Source organism: Plectropomus leopardus, chromosome 12 (assembly GCF_026936395.1).
Source record: "Plectropomus leopardus strain MGB_pleo_1.0 chromosome 12, ASM2693639v1, whole genome shotgun sequence".
Lineage (NCBI taxonomy): Eukaryota > Metazoa > Chordata > Actinopteri > Perciformes > Serranidae > Plectropomus > Plectropomus leopardus.
Window position 1 is genome coordinate 21228427 of NC_142187.1, and position 19009 is coordinate 21247435.

At 39.9% G+C, this 19009-nt stretch overlaps 1 protein-coding gene across 5 annotated transcripts in view; it reads right to left on the bottom strand.

Annotated features, from left to right (window-relative positions):
* The window catches only part of tnr (tenascin R (restrictin, janusin)), a 218856-nt gene that overhangs the window by 83368 nt on the left and 116479 nt on the right, over window positions 1-19009 (bottom strand). For 4 of the 5 annotated variants that reach the window (XM_088085470.1, XM_088085468.1, XM_042497978.2 and 1 more), the window contains exons 4-9: window positions 15653-15773; window positions 13787-14009; window positions 13550-13650; window positions 11206-11368; window positions 9548-10024; window positions 98-217 (exon numbers count right to left, since the gene is read on the bottom strand). In XM_088085470.1, coding sequence (XP_087941596.1) covers window positions 98-217; window positions 9548-10024; window positions 11206-11368; window positions 13550-13650; window positions 13787-14009; window positions 15653-15736 — 1168 coding nt within the window. In that variant the 5' untranslated portion in view covers window positions 15737-15773. The remainder of the gene's footprint in view (window positions 1-97; window positions 218-9547; window positions 10025-11205; window positions 11369-13549; window positions 13651-13786; window positions 14010-15652; window positions 15774-19009) is intronic. The other variant, XM_088085469.1, reaches the window with a different exon arrangement.

Genomic DNA, 19009 nt, shown 5'->3' on the forward strand with positions numbered 1-19009 from the left:
ATATGATTGATTCAATGACTTCTAGGTTTTTCATGATCCTACTAAAACTTAAAATTACTTTCCTTGCTTTGAAAGATCAGCACAGCTTTGTACTTACCTCCAGGGCTGCTTGGTGTGTAGGTCACTAAGAAATCTGTCAGCACCACTGACCCCTCCCACTCCACATCAATAGTGCGATCAGTCACGCCTCGTATCTTCACGTTCATGGCTGGTGCCACTGTTGAGACACACAAAAAAGCACAAATAATGTTTAAACAACTGCTTTTTCCATATGTTTGTGTGTGTTCGCTTATGATAATTATGTTTACCTGATGAAGGTCCATAGGACCGAAACCTTTAGTCACCTGCAAATAAATTGTATCCCAAAATTGCAGTTAGCCATTAACTACCTTAGTGTAGAAACTGCAAAACTGAACTTGCTCTTATTTGTGTGGCCAGCACTTTCATACCCATAATTCATAGTCTCAGTGTAGGCGGAACATCTTTCCTGCCAACTGTTCCAATACTGACCTGCACAGAAGGAATGTATATTGTCTTATGATAATGATATGACTTGTGGACCTGTGTTGGCAGGCAAAGCACTGAATTTTAAGTTAGGTTTATCAGCTCAATATTTTACACTGAAAATACTGCACCACAGAGTCTAAAGGAACCCACACTGACACTGAACCGTAGAAAGCAAAAGTCAGCGACACTAGCTCAAGTCTGAGAAGGAGGAGTTCCCCCCACTCAACAAAAGTGGCCTTTGAGATACTCAGTTGTTATAAAAAAAATTGTACATCATACTGAGTTGTAGTTGTGTGGCTCCATTCTTCAAAGGTAACCCCTCCAACTGCTGGAATTGCTATTTGCTCTTGGGTTCAAGTCCAACACGACACTGACTGGCTCGTTCTGAGAGATCTGTTGATATCTTTTATGTGTTTTTCCCAGACATTTAAACCACAAACAGATAAAGTGGTCGAAACAACTCACAACAAGAGAATTGTCCAGCAGTCTCTGCTGCTGTTCAACAAACATCCTATAGAGCTAAAAAAGGTTTCACAGGGAAAATTTGACCAGCTAAGACAAGTTTGGTTTAACATTTTTGTTAACCATAGATTTCAAGCCCCTCCATCCTCAGATGAAGCTTTAATAGCCAGCAGCATATAAGAATACATCTTCAGGACAAGCAGATCCTACATCATATACATACAGTATAATAGAAAGAAGGGGGGGCCCGGAGCACTCCCCTGGGGGACTCCCCACATTATCAGTTAAATAATAGATGACATCAACATCAACTCTCTGGCTTCTCTGTGCTAAGTATAAAGCAGCCATAAATGTCAGCAAATAAGGGAAAACAATGAGATTCGGGAGCTCCTTACCCTCCGAGCAGAGGATGAGATCAGTTGCCATGTAACAGAGATGGTAAATGATTGTTATTGTCATGTTATGCCATTGTTATTATTTAGAAAATGCTGCGAATGTATATGTTTTATGTCACAATAAAGGCTGGTGCTGTTTTGTTACACGTCACACCTCTTTTGATTCCGTGATGCTGGCATGCAGTCTATAATCACAGACTGGAGTGAAATGACACCATCATTTGGTTCTGTGTAAAAATGCAAAGGAGGCACATAAAAGGGAGTTTGTAGCAGCCGTATAGCGCAATCTCTGTGTAACAAGAGCCACTGAATCTTGACCTCCCGATAGCCTGTTCCTGCCTGCAGGCACACCTGGCTGTTGGCCCCTGGGTTAAGTCATGCGCTCCTAATTCCTCCCAGAGCATCAGGATCAGCAGGGCTGTGACAAAGAGTAATAGTGGAGAGTCCACTTTTATCTGGGATAACAGTTTGCAGGGCAATACTGACACTGATGAGTGTATCCAGACATTAAAGGGCACATTTCTGTAATGAGCACCTACATTTTTGCTGTTTAAGCGTGTTTCCACTTTCACTGCATGATTGTGTCATCCTGGGTACCATAACTAAAGTACTTATAACTAATGCCAATGCAAACAACATCCCTGCATTTCCCTGCCGTTATCTTGCTTCCTAAAACAGTCTTTGCATCTGTAATCTTTAAAACAAGACAACAGGCTGGACTGCATTGTGTATGTGTGTTCCAGGCAAAAGATGCCTGTACTTGTGGCAACAAGAGGCTAAGTGTTTACATGAGAGAAAGAAGCACTGTCATTCACTCATGCTGAAGTGGAGATCATCAAGCCATAAGCCTGAGAGGTGGTGTTGAATGTAAATGTGGAGGCATAAACAAGAGTGTTTACAGCTCCCACTGCCAAAATCAACGAGGGGGAAAGGGAGGGGGGATAGGTGAAGGACATAAAGGAGGAGAAGACAAGACAGAAGGTACAAACAGTCTGAGCTGGAGAAACGACGAGATTCACAGGCAGAGGACAGAAGAGAAAAAGTCGAGACAAGATGTGCCTCAGGAGAGTAAACGTCTAACATAAAAAGGCGGTTAAAAGAGAGAGAATAAGGATGAAACAGAAAGGAAAAGACACAGAGATGGGTAAAGTGAGTGTGATAAACAACCTCTCACCCCCTCATCATCTCTACATCCTCTGATACAGGGCTCTATGGCACAGCACTGAGTCCTCCTCAGGGGGGAACCTTTGGACACTCTAGTTTCAGCTACTTCCTCACATGCTCGACAGATGGGTGCATGCTGCACAATAGCTGGCTCATTTCGAAACACTGAACCTGCACTAGGGACAAATCCCACAGCATTCACTTAGCTAGATTTATTTCATTAATTAGACTCAGCTTTGTCACGTATATGAAGGGAATAACAAATCAAATGAAGAAGCAATAATCCAGGGGACAGAAGAAGAATGATTGAATGAGGTCATGCAAGGAGGCTGAACAGACGGGCTGCTTGAAAATAAAAGACATTAACTCCCATGGAAAAGTGAAGGGCAAACACTCAAGTGAGCACGTAGGAAAAGGAACCTCTGAAAAGTTAGTCCGAGGAACTTTTTGCTTAACATATAGCAAAGATAGAGAAACTCTTAGCATCTCACCTTTTTGCAATGTGAAAAGTCATCAACAAGGTAATTTTAGTGCTAACATGTTTACTCTACCTTTGCCAAGGACAACTTGACATCCTATCAACAGTTCTCAGTTGCATAATATCCAGAGACTTTCTGACCTTAGTGATTGGGCCAGTGTCCAACCTCAGCAGCAGTTTTCAGCTCCTAACTTAATCTTGTGGTTTTCTTTCTTTCATTTTAAGCTCACTTTGTTCTTGGGATGCCTTCAAGGTCTTAGGACGTCGAACAGTTTTAAGAACTTGCCCCAGGTAGAATTTAAAAACAAAGAATCACCAGACATGAAGGTGAACTTGAACAGAACTTGTCACCTGTATACATGCAGCATAACCTAAGAAACATAATTTTACAACTGATTATGCAAAAATGTTTCTCTACATAAGCGAGATGTTACAAATACACAGGGAATATTACTTGCACATTAATTTAAATGCTGAAAAATATTTTGGACCAATATTTAAGACATGTATCTTTTAGAAGGTTTGCTTCAAAAGGGCAACATGCTGAAGGTTACTCAGGAATCTCGCCTGGAGTCTTTAAGTCTCATTAGGTCTAATCAGTATGCTATCATAGGCAGATACAGCAGTGTGTGCTGAACTAAAACCTAACAGGTAAAACTTCAGCTGACAACTGAGGTCAGTGTATAATCAGAGGACTGACTTACCTTCAGGCTACTTTATGCAATGTCATTTCTGTTGTTACTTTGCTTTTTACTACATCAAAACTTGTAAAAGTATAACATTTTGGCATTTTTGTGTAATGAAAAATATCTGAATAGCACACACTTTTTTCATTTTCCCACCTTTAAATGGGGTTCACTGACTCAATCTGCTGTTGCTGAGCTAAATCCCATGACCACTGTGGTACAAGATTGTTTTTCGTGCTCTGATCCATGGTAAAGAACCCTAATCTGTTGCATTCTGCTTGGGTTTACAAGACTTACAAACCAAACCATGGGCCTGCTGGGTTTTCACTGCCTAAAGGCCTTTTTCACACAGATGGTGTTTGTTTTGTTTTTTTTAAATTGCTGCATGTCTAAAAATAAAACTTACTTTACATTATGTCAATCACTTTGCACTCTGACTCCCAAACTTTTTCAGAACAGATTTGATTTTCTGTGTTTTTACTCATCCGTCAAAAGCCTTTTGTCGGATTCTGTGGCTCGAATTAACTCCATGCATGATCGGGTATCACTATACACTTAGTGCACCGCAACTAAAAAGTATATCCAAAAAAAAAAACCCCACCACCTATTACATGTAATTATTGGTAAAAAGAAAATTAGCTCATGTATGTTAAACCTGTGCGGTTTCCTCTGCTGAAAGACAAATGTTATTCTACCTTCTGCTAAAGCATCCCAGAAAAGGGGAGCACACTAGGCTTGTGCTAAAAGTTCACATCTCTCTCACAAAAAGGCACAAAATACATACTGTCAAAGATCTTTTGTCATACTGGGAAAAAAAGATAAAAATCGATTTCTATTCAGTGCAAGAGAATGGTTCTGGATATTGAGGGACTTTTGCTACAATCTACAACACAGTTTCATTCAAAACCATGATAACAGCGTATGTCCTCCGGCTGCAGAGGCAGACTGGGAGGAGACAAAAAAGTGTTGTGCCCTTTGTCTGCAGATTCAAGTTTCTTTGAGGGTCTTTCTAAAATGAGTGTGTGATGAGGTGGACTGTCACACGTCTGTCAAAGCCCCTTAATATCAAAGTTCAAACAGTTAATCTTCCCAATAATGAAACTGATAGAAAAAAAAACTACTCTTTAAAAAGCCACGCCGCTTAGTCCAACTTGATTGATGCAATACATCAGAATAAGGTAAAAGACTAGACATGCATGAGGAATGATATGAAACTCACAACTATGTGAAAAATGTAAATGTGAGTTGTCACCATTGCTGTACTGAGAGGGTGTCAACAACATGAATGTCACCTCTACATTTCCACTGTACCATCAGGATTCAATAAAATCATTGTGGAATTTCTCTGCTGTCAAAATCAAATGCCACTCTTCAGCACAAGTTGATCTCTGATCTGCAGGTGAAGCATATTCGCGTATCTTTATGTGAAGTATGGCTGTAATGATACACAGACGTCATAATTCGGTTAATACTCCGGTTTGAGTCACGGTTCTGTGTGCATTTGGTTTAGCTGGGACAAAACAAAAGCATAACAATGCATTTATTTATATATATTTTGAAAAGACGGTAGTGTAATTGTCAAAGACAGACACAGTCCTCTTACTGAGGTAACATTTTGCCCACTTGCAACTCTATCAAACTGTTTTCATTATAAAAATAAATAAAAATTCAAATATTTCTATTTTACACTGAATGACCACTGAACAAGCATTTCCCCAAAAGGCAACAAGTCACAATACACTATTAGACACAAAAGCATTGCTACAGATAAGAAATTGAAAATTCTAAAAAAAAAATAAGATTAAGCATTAGAAGAGTGTTTTGATTCTTTAATTTAATTGTAGTGGCCCACTATGATTAAACATCTGCCGTCACATGTTGATTTTCTATTTTTGGAGCTGGACCCTCATTAGGAGAGCTATTATGAATTATTTATTTACCGTTCAGTTATGCATTGCACCACACTCTCAGAACACAAAGTTTACTCTGGGCACAGACAGAGCAGCAGAACACAAGACTCTGTCAAAGTAAAACTTAACCGTTTATGGTGGATCTTAAAGTTTGCAGTTGCTTGTCTCTGCAGCAGCTGCTCATCAGCAATCACATATCAACCCTGTGACACAAACTCCAAAAACTGTTGCTGAGGAAAAAAGGATCTTATGAAGAGTTGTGCCTGCGCTGTGTTTCTAGACCTGAAAAAATGTCTGATTTTACAGAGAGAACACAGAATGATACAAAGGACACACAAACACGAAGAAACAAAACTGAAAGTTTGCTCAAACGCCAACACACCATCCTCGTTTTCTACACATCTTCTACACAAGGGCATTTAGCTCTGGCATACCGTTGCCATAGTGTGACTGATTCGCACACCAACCAGACTGTTTTAACTTCAGCACCTGTTACTAACAGCATAAAGCTAAAGGATTCTTGTCCGTACTAATGCTTGTGAACTTCGATTTCGCATCACGTGCATCAGTCTTGTGTATTCTGAGTGCGGCTACGTGACCCCTGTACTGTGGGGGTTCAGCACAACTTCACAAACTGTTACATTCTTTGTAAAGATATACTGTATTCTCATTCTCCCCTTACGCCTGAAACATCCAATTTAAATTCAACAGCCTCCATTATTTCTCATAGTGGGAGAATATAGGCCACCGTAATTGCAGCAAAAATACATCCCGCTTTCTTCAGCTTTTGAGAACATGAAACACTTAAGCCTGTCACCCTACAGGTCTCTGGTAATTGAACTGCTTCGTTTTGTATTCAGCAAACTATCCCCTACAAGCGTTGGCTATTTTAGCCTCTAATTGCAAAGAAATAGGCAATTCGGACCCGCTCACTTGGTATAGATATTAAATGGGAGGGCAGCAAGGAGGAATCAGCTTTGGTAATATGATTTGCAGACGCTGTCTTTCTATTGCTTGCTCTTCTGTCTGTCCTCATCCTTCGCTTTGTTGACAGCTGCCTGAAATGGCAGCGCAGCATCTTATATTTTGGCATTGAGAACTGGCTTTGAACAAAAGGCGAGCGAGACTCAGAAACTGTCTCAGCTGCAGCTAATGTGACGGCTCTCTCCCCGGATGAATGTGACTTTTGACAAATGAATGCTGTTACACCTTCTGCTGTCCGGCAAATCATGCGCCCCGCCACCTGCATTTGAAGCACAGAGGGGTTTGTTGTTCGGGGCGGCACGTTTGCTAAAAATGATGGGGCTCTTGAGTTTTCAGAGCTGTGTAGCAGAGAGAGAGGAAGCTTTGCATTATAAATCTATGCAACAAACCAGACCTACCTGCTCTGTAGGGTGCAGATAATGTCAGGAAGCATCATGGGTGGGGATATTTATTTTCTATCTAAATACTAAACTAGGGGGTTGAATGAAGTGCTTTGTTTATTCTTGTTAAATGTGTTCTGATTAATGAAATCCCATGCTGTAGCCATTATCTGTCTGCAAACTCTGAGCACACCATGGCACATGGATGACAATACAGTTTTCCCCCTACATCAATTTAGCAGTTGTGCTGTGCAGCTGCTTTATACAAATCTCCCCATATGCAATCAACTTGCCATCTTTATTTTAAGAAGCCAGAGTTGGGGAGGAGCAGGGAGTATAAATAGAAACCTACAGATAAGGGTGCTCAGATCAATCGGCCACAGATTTTTATCGGCCGTTTTTTTGTTCTTAATAGTTTCAAGGCCAAACAGAGGGACCAATCAGATGGACGCAACACAAGACAATTTATTTATGCTCTACTAAAATAGAGTGCCCGAGGGATGACGTTTTTCTGTGGGCAAACCCAGAATCTAAGGTTGCCGTGTTTCCTCGTCAAAAGCCTATGGGATATTTTCCTCTGGATTTTAGATCATTGCAGAAAATGAGCTCTGTGGTAAACAAAAGTTCACGTAGATTACACCTTTTGTTCAGCAAGATAATCTTCATAAATGAACACCACTTTCAGAATTTCTGATGACTAAATGTAATACTTACACATTTTGTTCAGAAAAGTAATCCTCACAAATGATCTCAGCTTTTAGGATTTTTAAAGACTTAATGCAATCGCCAGAAGTAAAAAGCTATTGCTAAAACAAACTATACTACACTTGCATTGCCGCCGCTACAAGGCTGCAAAGGCGTGTTGGGCGTGATGACATTCAGTAGTCTTTATTTAACCGCTTGTTAGCAACCACCCTGTTTAAGACACATAAGCGAGTGGGGTATTTATAGACATATTTTAAGTCGGAGAACACAAAGTGAAAGTCTCTTCAGCTTGCATTAACCACAAATCTTTTTTCAGGCTTCAAACCGAAAACCCATTCAAAAAACCCTCTGTATTTCAGATGAGGGAACTGAAGGTGCTGAAATGCTAATGGGTTTCCGGGTTTTAGGACTCATTACTGGGGGTTCTCTATAGTTTACTGTTCCAGTTTACTACACCAAAGTTTAACTGCTAACCTGCTAACCTCGCCTGCTTGTTTCTCCCTCTTCAATCGCCTCACATACAATAAACTCAACGTTTCTGTTACAGGCTGTGGTGGACTTTGCTGTTTTCCAACTGTTAACATTTAGCTGAGTTTTGTCTGTACTGTGCCGCAAAATCTGTACGTTTACCGCCTTTCTCTCATCAGTATTTCTTGAGCATTTGAGTCATTTTGTTTCTGTGACGCAGGGTTGATTAGAGGGAACCGGGGCAATGGTAACAGTTTTTGGTTTCAATGTCAGTACTTAAAAAGTTTTTGAACTATTTGGATACAGTTTTGATGTGGGTTGCATCTAGTTAACAGTCGTCAGTTGTTTTAACAAGCAAAGTTAGAGTCACAGTTTTAATTGAAATACTTGATGTCAAACATTTCATGTTTCGTTTCTATTATATACTGTATTGTATTTCGTGCTGTCATCTTTAGTTGCTTAATTAATAAGCCAATCTTCAGAAGAAAGATCCCTAAGAACTTGATTATTGTTCCAGTTATATATCATTTAAAAAAGGCCAAACATTTCTAAAATATAGGTTTTACTGTCTTTCTTATGTATAGCTTTATTTTTTGCTTGACTGTTGCTCAGATAATTTAAGGACATTTCTTTGGGCTCGGGGGAAATGCAATGGCCATTTTTCTGACGTTTAACACACTAAATAAATAATGAATTAAGTATTTCATTTTAGCCCTAAATAGCCCTACGTACTTGACAGATGGCTTTTACACAAATACATTTTATCTCCCATCTCTATAAAAATCCACTCCAAACATCACTGTACTGAATGTCAAATACTGATGACAGAGTAAAACCATCCAAAACTAGATTTTCTTACTTAAGGTAGCATGAGGGAAAATACTTTACGACTTGCTGGTGTAATTTATCAAGCAGTACATATCAGTTTCTTCTTATTTTTTTAGATTCACTCCCACACTGTAAGTAAACCAGAAAAAGACACATCAAGATGCTTTTTCTAAAGATACTCACAAGTCTGTAATCTGAAGCAAGCATTCAATTTTTGCACCCAAATAAACATCAGAGATGGTGCCAGCAATTCATGAACAGAAAATGTGCCCACATTACAGTAAATTGCTTTTGGCAATGGAAGCACTCCATCTAATGTTGCAGTTCTAATTTTAAAAGAAACCTGTTTCCGCTCAAGAATTCAGACTGAACTGTTAGAAGGTCACAGAGTGCCGTTCTGGAAACTGTTCAGGCTGGATTTCTGCTCTGAGTTGATTGATGCTGGTCACACTGACAGCGGGTGTTAGGGGAATTTCTCCTTCGGGGGAATTTAAGCACAAATGTCTGACAAACTATTTTTTGTACTGGACAACATTTGAGAGGATCAAACGGACCTAAAGGATAAAAACTAATAGCCTACCAGAGTTGCAGTCATCTCCTGCAAAGCCATCCTGGCACACACAGAATCCCTCCTTGCAGACTCCCTTCTTGCTGCAGTTGTTGGCACAGTAGACCAGCGAGCAGTCCTCCCCCACGTACCCGGGCCTGCACTGGCACGTCCCGTTGATGCACAGCCCCTGGTCCGAGCAATCGTTGAGACACCTCCCAACCATGCAGTCCTCGCCGGTGAAGGACTCCTCGCACACACACTCCCCGTCGATACACAACCCACGACCCGAGCAGTCTGAGGGGCACCTCGGCTCTGAGCAGTTGTCGCCTCCAAAGTCACGGTCGCACACACACTCCCCTTCCACGCACACCCCCTGGCCGGAGCAGTCGTCCGGGCAGCGAGGCTCAGAGCAGTTTTTGCCAGACCAACCTTCCTCACAGATGCAGCCACACAGGTCAAAGCTGAAGCTGCCGTGGCCACTGCAGCCAGGGACAAAGTCCAAATGACCTGGGGAACAAAAGGTATTTATAAATAACTATGTGACAAAATGATCTTGATTCAAAGATAAAAAGATCATTACACAGTCACACCTTTTACGCTTTAAAACCTGAGCAAATTAGTTAGACGTCTTTCAAAGGCATGGGTAGAAAGCGATAAACAACTTAACAAGACATGGCCCAATAATGAGCAGTAAATTGTTTAAAAAAAAAAAAAAAAGGAACAGAAAGAAAATTACGTGAAAATAAATGACCTATGTTTATTATTTTTAATTATACCTTTTACTAATTTTTTTGCAATTTGAGGGACATTTCTTGCCAAGTTGCTAATTGCCTTTTCCTCATGTTTTCTAAAGAAATCCAACTAATTTGCTTTGGTTTTAGAGGTTAATTAGCTTGCGTGCAACACAAGAAAACTGATGTCGATCCAGGTGTCAAGGGGTTAAAAAATAGTTCTGTTCTTCTTTTACTTTAATATGAACTTTGAAATTAACACATCCAATCCTCTCCATGTTCAGAAAATTGAGCTCCCAGTATGACGGGAGAACCAGCAGTCAAGACATCAATGAAAACCATCTCATTTTGTACATTTCCATCTTGCAGCCGTCCTCCTCAGCTGATCATTTCATCCTCATTCTGATTCACATCGTGACTGCTGGAGATAATCACATTCCCACTGAAGAGATGAAGCATTTTCAGAAAATATTTGAATGGGGTGATGGTGTCAATGGAGCAGATCCTTTAACCATAATATATCCTATAACTCTGTCCATTCTAGTCCCCTCATATTATAATGGCAGCATCTCCTGAATAGTGAACATTTGAGTATTTTAACCAGTCGCAAAGGTTTCTCCAGACGTTTTAGACTGAGACTGTGAATAAAAAAAAGGGCTGCCCTTCAGCATCAGTATTCTGCTGCTGTCTGTCTCCACTTCATTCATGGTATAAACAGTTTTTTCTACTTTAACATATACTACAGTCTTTTTTTTTCTTTTTGCAACGATATGAGGCAACCTGTTTTGAATGGATTTCTTGCAGCTTTTTGTGTCTTTGCTTTCAAAAGCCTAATGGTTGATACCTGAGGGTTTTTTTGTGCGAATAGTGTTAGTAAAATTGCTCATATATATACAAAAAAAAAACATCCCCCAGCTTTATCCATACACTTTGCTGTCATTGTTGAACAGTACTTACCCATGGCTGAGCTCTCTCCACAGCATCCAGATCCACACTGAGCTCTGAGCATGGAGACTTCTCTCTCCAGCATCTCTACCCTGGTGGCGAGCTGCTGGATTGTGGTTGTTGCCGGACAACCACATGCAGCTTTTGGGATGTTGATGCGGTGAGTAAATGTAACCTGAAGAGGAAAAACTGTTTAGTTAAAAAGTGCATATTGCCACCTAAGGGCATTGATTAAACATATAGGGCAATTTTTTTTTTTTTTTTTTATTTGAAGGAGATACGCCACCTAAAATCGATCATTCAGGTATCAGACCCTCACCTCTAGCCCTGTAGGCCTAGAAAAGGGCGGAATAAAGTTTTCATGGTGCAATAAAAAGTATCAAAGCATCAATAGACACCTCCTCCTGCAGCATTATCCATCTCTCCCCAAAAACAAGAGCAAAAGCTGGCAACTTTATTGTGTGCAAACAAACGCAGGTAGCTACAAACAAACTAAACAGGGTCATGTGTGGGAAATCATGGGAGAGTGGAGTACTTAGTCAAATTTGAGGAGAAATATGACTGGGACATTAGCATATAGATGTACAATGTAGGCGTGGGTTATTGTTAGTTTGTCATCAGTGTTTCTACCACCAGCAAAATTGGCTGGTAGATTCTAATTTCTATGAGCTGTTCTTTTTACCGGGCACCATTTCCCATTGCACTGATGTGTGTAACTAACTTTTGTGTCATGTTTTTTTTTTTTTTTTTTAGCTTTCTAAAAATTGTTTTGCACATTTCTTACATAAAAAGTACTCTTTCATGGTTATAAGAAGAAGAAGCTGATTGGTCATTAAGATAAATCAAGAGACGTAACTATAATTTTTACTTTTTACCTTAGCAGTCGCATGGTATCTCGATCTGCTCTGTGTAACCAATCGCAGTTCAGCAGAGCAGAGAAAAGACACTTCATAAACGCGCTGCAGTGTATATGGTAGAATCTAAGGTTGCAATTGTATGAGATTTTTTTACAGTAAGATAATCAACCACGATATACAGCATTACACAATTATTAGTGGTATTATCAACTGTCACAATAACACATAAAGGAATAAAAACGGAAGGGTTTTTTTAGTTATTATTACTGTAACTGAAACTGAAACCATTTTTCTAATTAAAGTATGTGAAAAATAAATAGAATAAAAGTGAGATTCTCCTTCTGTTTGCATTATTTATTACCATAGATGAGCAAATCTACACGGTACGACTTTCATACCAGTTTAACTTGAAACCGGTATACCGCTGAAGTCCAGGTAGAATCACAAACATTGTCTCGAGAGGCTGCCATCAGCTCCAGTGGCTGCATTGCTGCCAGAATACGCCACAGCTTTGCCCAGTTGAATGCAGTGCGCCTGACCATCATTAAATGCCCTCTAAATGCTGATTTGCAACTCTGTTTGTCATGTATGTTTTGTAATGCAAGTGAAACAGTGTTCACCATGTTAACCAAGACAAATTTTTTGAGAAATCTGACATGAAATCTTATTAGACTGCAGTAATGGTTTGACAATAATGATCTAACTTCTTTCATCTTGAAAACTGGTATCAGAACCACTTCCTGTTTAGACCTGGCATCATCATTATGTGTTTCGGGTTATCTGATCACAGCTGGATAGTGTTAAATACAGGTATAAACCACTGGCTGAGGTGGTCTGGGACGCATATGACCACATATGTTTTGTAGTATAAATGCTAGCATTGTCCTGATGCGTCTCCTACAAGGACCACGTGAACAGCGCAGGACGTGATGGTTGCTTTGGTGGCAGTGAGCGAATGCTCTGTAACTTACCCATTTATGTCAAGTTGGGCAAAGTGTTGCGTGACTATAAGGTCTTGTTTGCTAATGCCATCTGGTATCAGTCTTGGGATGGCAGCCACACACATACAGAATAGATCAATCTTTGGCTTCCTCTTTCCCGTGATCACCATTCGGACCACCGAAAGGCATGCTAATACCAGGTCTGAACAGGCTCTCAGTGGTTATAGAGTTGAATCAACAATGAACAAAACCTTTAAGATATACAGTGAATAATTGTTTGGCACTCAAAATATTGGTTGATTTTGTTTTGGTATTATGTGAAGTATCGCTTCAAATTATTTCTGAATAAAACAACATCTCACCATAAATATCAGTATGTGAATGACTATCTGCAGTGAAACAGATGTTATCCTTTAGTTTAGAATTATCCCCCTGCCACATCTAATTCACACACAAATACTCTCCTCACACTTCACTCGTGTGTCATCCTTAATGCTGTATTGCTATCTATGCTTTACTGCTAATTACGCAGCAATAAAATATTTCTAAAGCACCCACCTGGCTGTCTGCATCCAGTGTCTGCTCGGTGTACTCTGTTGGTCCACTCGGATCCATCGGACCCTCCGCAGAAGGTCTTGACCCCAACTCAGCACGAGAATCTGTGATTTTAAAAGAAGAGGTCTGAGTTCAGCATGCTTGTGTGTCTCTAAGTGAACTAAAGGTGCCTTCGGGACAGCAAATAAGATGACTAGAGTGAGTTTAAACCCAAATACTGGATCGATCAGAAGACCTCACCATCACCTGAAGCAGGCGGTGCTGAGGCGTCCAGGTCGACAGAGCAAAGAGACTCCAAGGGTACATTGATGTTATAGACGTGGTTAAAGACCACGGGTTGGTCCCGCAGGGAGTCGTTGGCTGTGGAGGCGGAGAGGGGCTGAATCCCCCCTGGGGTCTGTCTCCTCACTCTGGTGGTACGAACCAGCTTGTTGTCTCCTGATGGAGCAGCATGAGCGGCACCCTGGGGAGAGAGACAATGTGAAACAAAAAACACTGCATGTGGTTTGGACTCGGGGGTTTGAGTTTGTACTTTATATCTTGTGTTTATAGAACATGATGGAGTGACGACTAAGACAACAACCCAGGGGGGACACGAAACAAGATGACACTAATACGCAGTATATGATGGATTTCCTCGCTGTCTGCAAAACTGACAAAAGAATTTTCACATTAAAAATTTGGATCATTTGCAAAAACATCTGGTGACAGTTTTAGTATTTTGGGCTTTTGTGCCTTCTGTGTTTAAGCAGAGGAGAATCCTAACGTAAAACCACAAATATTTCAAGGGAAAAGAATAATAAGCAGGAAGTGTATACACAGGCAGACACCAGCTACGCGCTGTGTTCATGACATCTTGCTGACCTCACTAGCACTACCTGTGTGCAACTGACCATTCATGAAAGCCAGTGACTGAACAGCGACAGTCCCAATCATAGTTACACAACCATAACTGTACACAGCAGGCCTGTCAAGATTTGGAAGTGTCCACATGTCGGGGAGATGTGCATGAGGCTGCAGAAGAAGAATACTCTTTAGATAGTTTAGACGGCGTATGTTTTATTTTTAGTCTTTCCAAAACTGAGTCACTGGTATCCACTGTGTAGTATTTCATCCCTATATGGAAACCAGTCCTGGATGCTGTTCCAGTTTAGGTTAGCGTTAGTAGTTCTGTCTAGTACACACTCCACCAACCACAGCCTATGAGCGCTCTGTGACTTTGAACAACAATTTAGTGTGAAGCTTCAGATTGGATTTATGAACACACCACACAAAGGAGAAATACACAGAGGAAACAATACTTAACTCCAAATCATCACTTCTGTTTGATGGTGGAATATAACTAAGTACATTTATTCAAGTACTATACTTAAGTATGATTTTGAGGAACTTGTGCTTTACTTGAGTATTTTTTTTATCATGCTCATTTATACTTTTACTCTACTACATTTCAGAATTAAATACTGCACTTCACTGCACTACATTTAACTGACAGCTTAAGATACTTTACAGGTTAAATTTTTTTTTCATAAAAAACACAATAAGGTTTTTCAATGTGATGTTTTGTTATAAGTTAAATTACCAAATGGTTCATACAAGTGCAGCAGCAACTGATGCTTGATTAATCAGTCTATTCACAAAAGAATAATTACTAACTATTTTGGTAAACATTTATGTCTTTTTCTTTTTTTTAACAGAGATTTGAGGGGGGGGTTTTTGAGTTTTTTTTTCTTTTTTAATAATTTTGAGGTTTGGGGTATTTTTTTTTGCATAGTATACTTTACTTTTAAAACTTTAAGTACTTTTTCCTGATTATACTTAATTTTACTTGAGAAACATTTTAAATGTAGGAATTTTACTTGTAACATAGTATTTACACAGTGTGGTATTAGTACTTATACGAAAGGATCACAATACTTCCACCACCACCGGCCTCTTTTTGATACTCAGACTGTCCAGTGTGGATTTGTGCCCAGACTCATGTGATTAAAACGGCTCCCAAAAATAGTAGATTTGAAATACATAATAAATATGAGAGAGAAAGCCCTGGGCAGCTCAACTCGGGGAAAAAAATGGACAGGGCTTTTTGTCTGAACACATTTTTACCTGTAGAGCAAGAAACAGAGCCAAAGCCAGGATCCAGCCTACTGTGGGCACAGTGGCCCTGTGATGCTGCTGTGCCAGTGGCATGCTGGGAAGAAACCTCACCACTCCTGTCCACTCACACCTGTGGAGAATCGAGAAGAAGCAGAGAGGTGGGAAGAGAAAAAAGCAGTCAGTGATGTGCGGTTTGTGCTGCATGAAAAATACACACTGCAGCTGCTGCAGTGTAATTGTTCATGTGTGTATGTCTGTGCGTGTGTGGGGAGTCCCACTGCCATCAGCTTATCCTCTGTAAATGATAAATAAACGCCTTTGATCTGATGTAAAATAATTGGCTTTAGAAGAAAAAAAGAAACTCCTCCAGGGATTGTGGAACTGGCTAAGAACCTCTGAATGTATTTCACTGTGCAATACCAAATATTTGATCTTTCCACTTGGGAGGAATACAGAAATATTGCTCAGGGAAAGGGTTGATAGATGGATTTCAGCAGAGAAATGGTTTGAGTGATGCCGCTGTAATCCCCTCCCTATTGAGTGTGGAAGTGAGAACGGGGACACGCTGAAATAAAAGCAGCGCAGAGGAAAAACGGTTGTGGTTCCTTCAAGCTGACTGTCACTTTTCAGCGGAGATAAAACAGTGCAGAGTTGAAGTTTGCCTTTCAAGCAGCTATTTGAATTCATTGAGTTTTGTCACTATCAGCTGAATCAAACATCTTACCCAACCTGCAAAAAAAAGATGTTTTATCTTGCAAGTGTTGGGACAGCTGGTGGACAAGACTGAAAAGCAATTATATCAACGTGTGTGTGTGTGTGTGTGTGTTAACGTGTCCTAGCAGTAATTTCGAGCAGATTTCCCTTGAGTTTTAGCATGTTCATGTCTATGTATGCGTGGGCAGAAGACAGTTCAGAAGGGGGGGAAGAACACATCTCACAGATGAGTCTGTGTAGTCTGTATTCAAGAGCCTCTTTTATCACAACAATGCATCTTATGTTAGTGAGCTGGCTATTGCTCTCAGCTGGCGCCTTTCCTGTGAGCCAGATGGAAGTCTTCTCATCACACCTAACTGGCTCTGCCTTTTTTTTTTTGATCATTTAGGGTGGAAATGTTGAAACTTCAGTGTATTTGCACATAAATGAGAAACAGAGAAAATCCCAGTGTGTGTGAACCATGAATCCTTTTAAGTTTGTTTCATTGACAGAAAATAAAAAGTTTTTTTTTTTAAATCGATACAGACTTTCTGCTAACACACTTGCACAAAACTTTAAAGATCTTTTGTGCCCACCTGAGCACATCCTTCATTTCAAGGCAAAGTGGAACACCCTGTGTACGTGTGCGAGTTGAACAGAACCACTCACATGAATAAGGCTGACATGTGCAGTACATCATAAAAGACCCATAGGGGAAAGATAGCTGCTCATACGTTACAATCTGCCTCACTTCAGATGCTGCCGCTAATGCTTTCAACAATGACTTTGGCCTTGCTGGAATCAACAGTCTGTACTTCGAAGAAATGGAAAGTGTTCTACTTTGAAAGCCTCCCCTCGAGCAAGCTGCTGCCATCTGAAACGACACGAGCCGTTTAACCGGCGAATGCACCAAACAAATGAGAAGCACGCTGCTGATGAAGGAGTGAGACAGACAAAGCCAACTGGAACGCTCTTGTTCACAGCCATTAGCTAAAGCAGCGTCCTTTCAGCTAGCTTCAGTAGCTCGCACGCATGCTTGAAACATGTGATGATGATGAATGTCACGACATGGATGTTTCGTTCCTTGCCTGTAACAAGCATGATGGAAAACAGCTTTCAAGATCAACTGTGGCCATAATCTTGTCTTTTATGCTGGAGTCAGACAAATACTGAGTATTTGAAGACAATGAAATCCACTTACACAATACCAGGCAACATTTGCCTTTTGTTAAACACATGATATTATTTTGATATATTAATTTTCATATATTTAACTTCCGTTTTGCAATTTTCAATTGCAACCAGGTGGAATTTTCATAGTAGCTGGTGATTTTAATAAAATTATCCTTCAACTCCAAAGATGTAGCTGGATCAAGGACAAATTGTAATTTCTTTTTGTTAACTTTTTTTTAAAAAATGATGAATAAATCTACATTGTACTTTGTACCTTAATTTTCAAATAAAAAAGTCAACTAGGGATAATGTCAATTTTAAAGAATTCAAAATTGAAATTAGCACTTTAAGTCAATTGGACTGCTATTCAAATTTTCAATTTAAAAAAAAGATTTTTTTTACATGCATGTTTATGTATTTAACGGTTTTTTAATGTGGTACAATTTCACTCAGATGCTTACTTGTGCTGTGTATTTCTCTGCCAGTGTTTATTGTTGTAACATTGTTGATGTTGCCAAGGTCGCTCTTGAAAAAGAGACTTTAAGTCTTAATGAGAATTTTACCGAGTTAAGTAAAGATTTAGTATACATAACATACAGTATACATTAGGACTGACATGTCATGTCTGATTTCATGTGGCAAAGGGACAAGGGATCTTGATTCATCTGCACTGTCGAGTCAAGATGAATAAATTCATTCTTTTACAAGAATAAATACAGAAATAAATTTGTTGTCACTTAAAAGGGCTACCAACATATCATGCAGGTTTTATTTTAAACCAGTTTCTTAAACCTCTTTTCTCTGACAAAGAAACAGCTTTAAAAATAGATGCAACATGACAAAAAAATGTAATGTGACAAAAGAGATAAAGGTCTCTTGGATGCATGCAAAGTGTTTTGCTGTTAGGCATACTGCTTTTAGACGCCTACCAGATATAGACACATACAGTACATTAACACAACCCTATAGATAGTTCTGCACATGCAGTGATAAAACTTTGAAAGAGTTTCAAAGTCATCGGGGTTATACTTTAGTCATTGGGTCATGGTGCAAGCTGATGCCCACAAGCGTTTCATCGCACAACGCGAGGAGGTTTTTCACGGAGGCTCAATTAAGGACAGACCTACTCATTCAGAGTGAAGAGAATCAAAATGCTTCAGGCGTTAAAGACTGGCTTAATTTACTCCCTTCGTTTTTTTTCCAGGAGAGAACACAACCACAGGAGCACATTATCGCCAACACAAAACCAAGTGCACTGATACGTACACCATCAGATCTACAGTGCTGTTGCATTCACAATCATATCCACAAATACACATGGCAAAATACACACAGAGAGAAGCACAACATCACACCATGTCACGTATCAAGTGTTTTTAGCCTTTTATATAATAACAGTCCACCTGCTTTGATGGTAATTAGATCTGTCAGCAGGCAGACTCGAGACACTTTCTAAACGTGTACGTATTAAAAAAAAACCAAAAAACTCGGTGAACTATT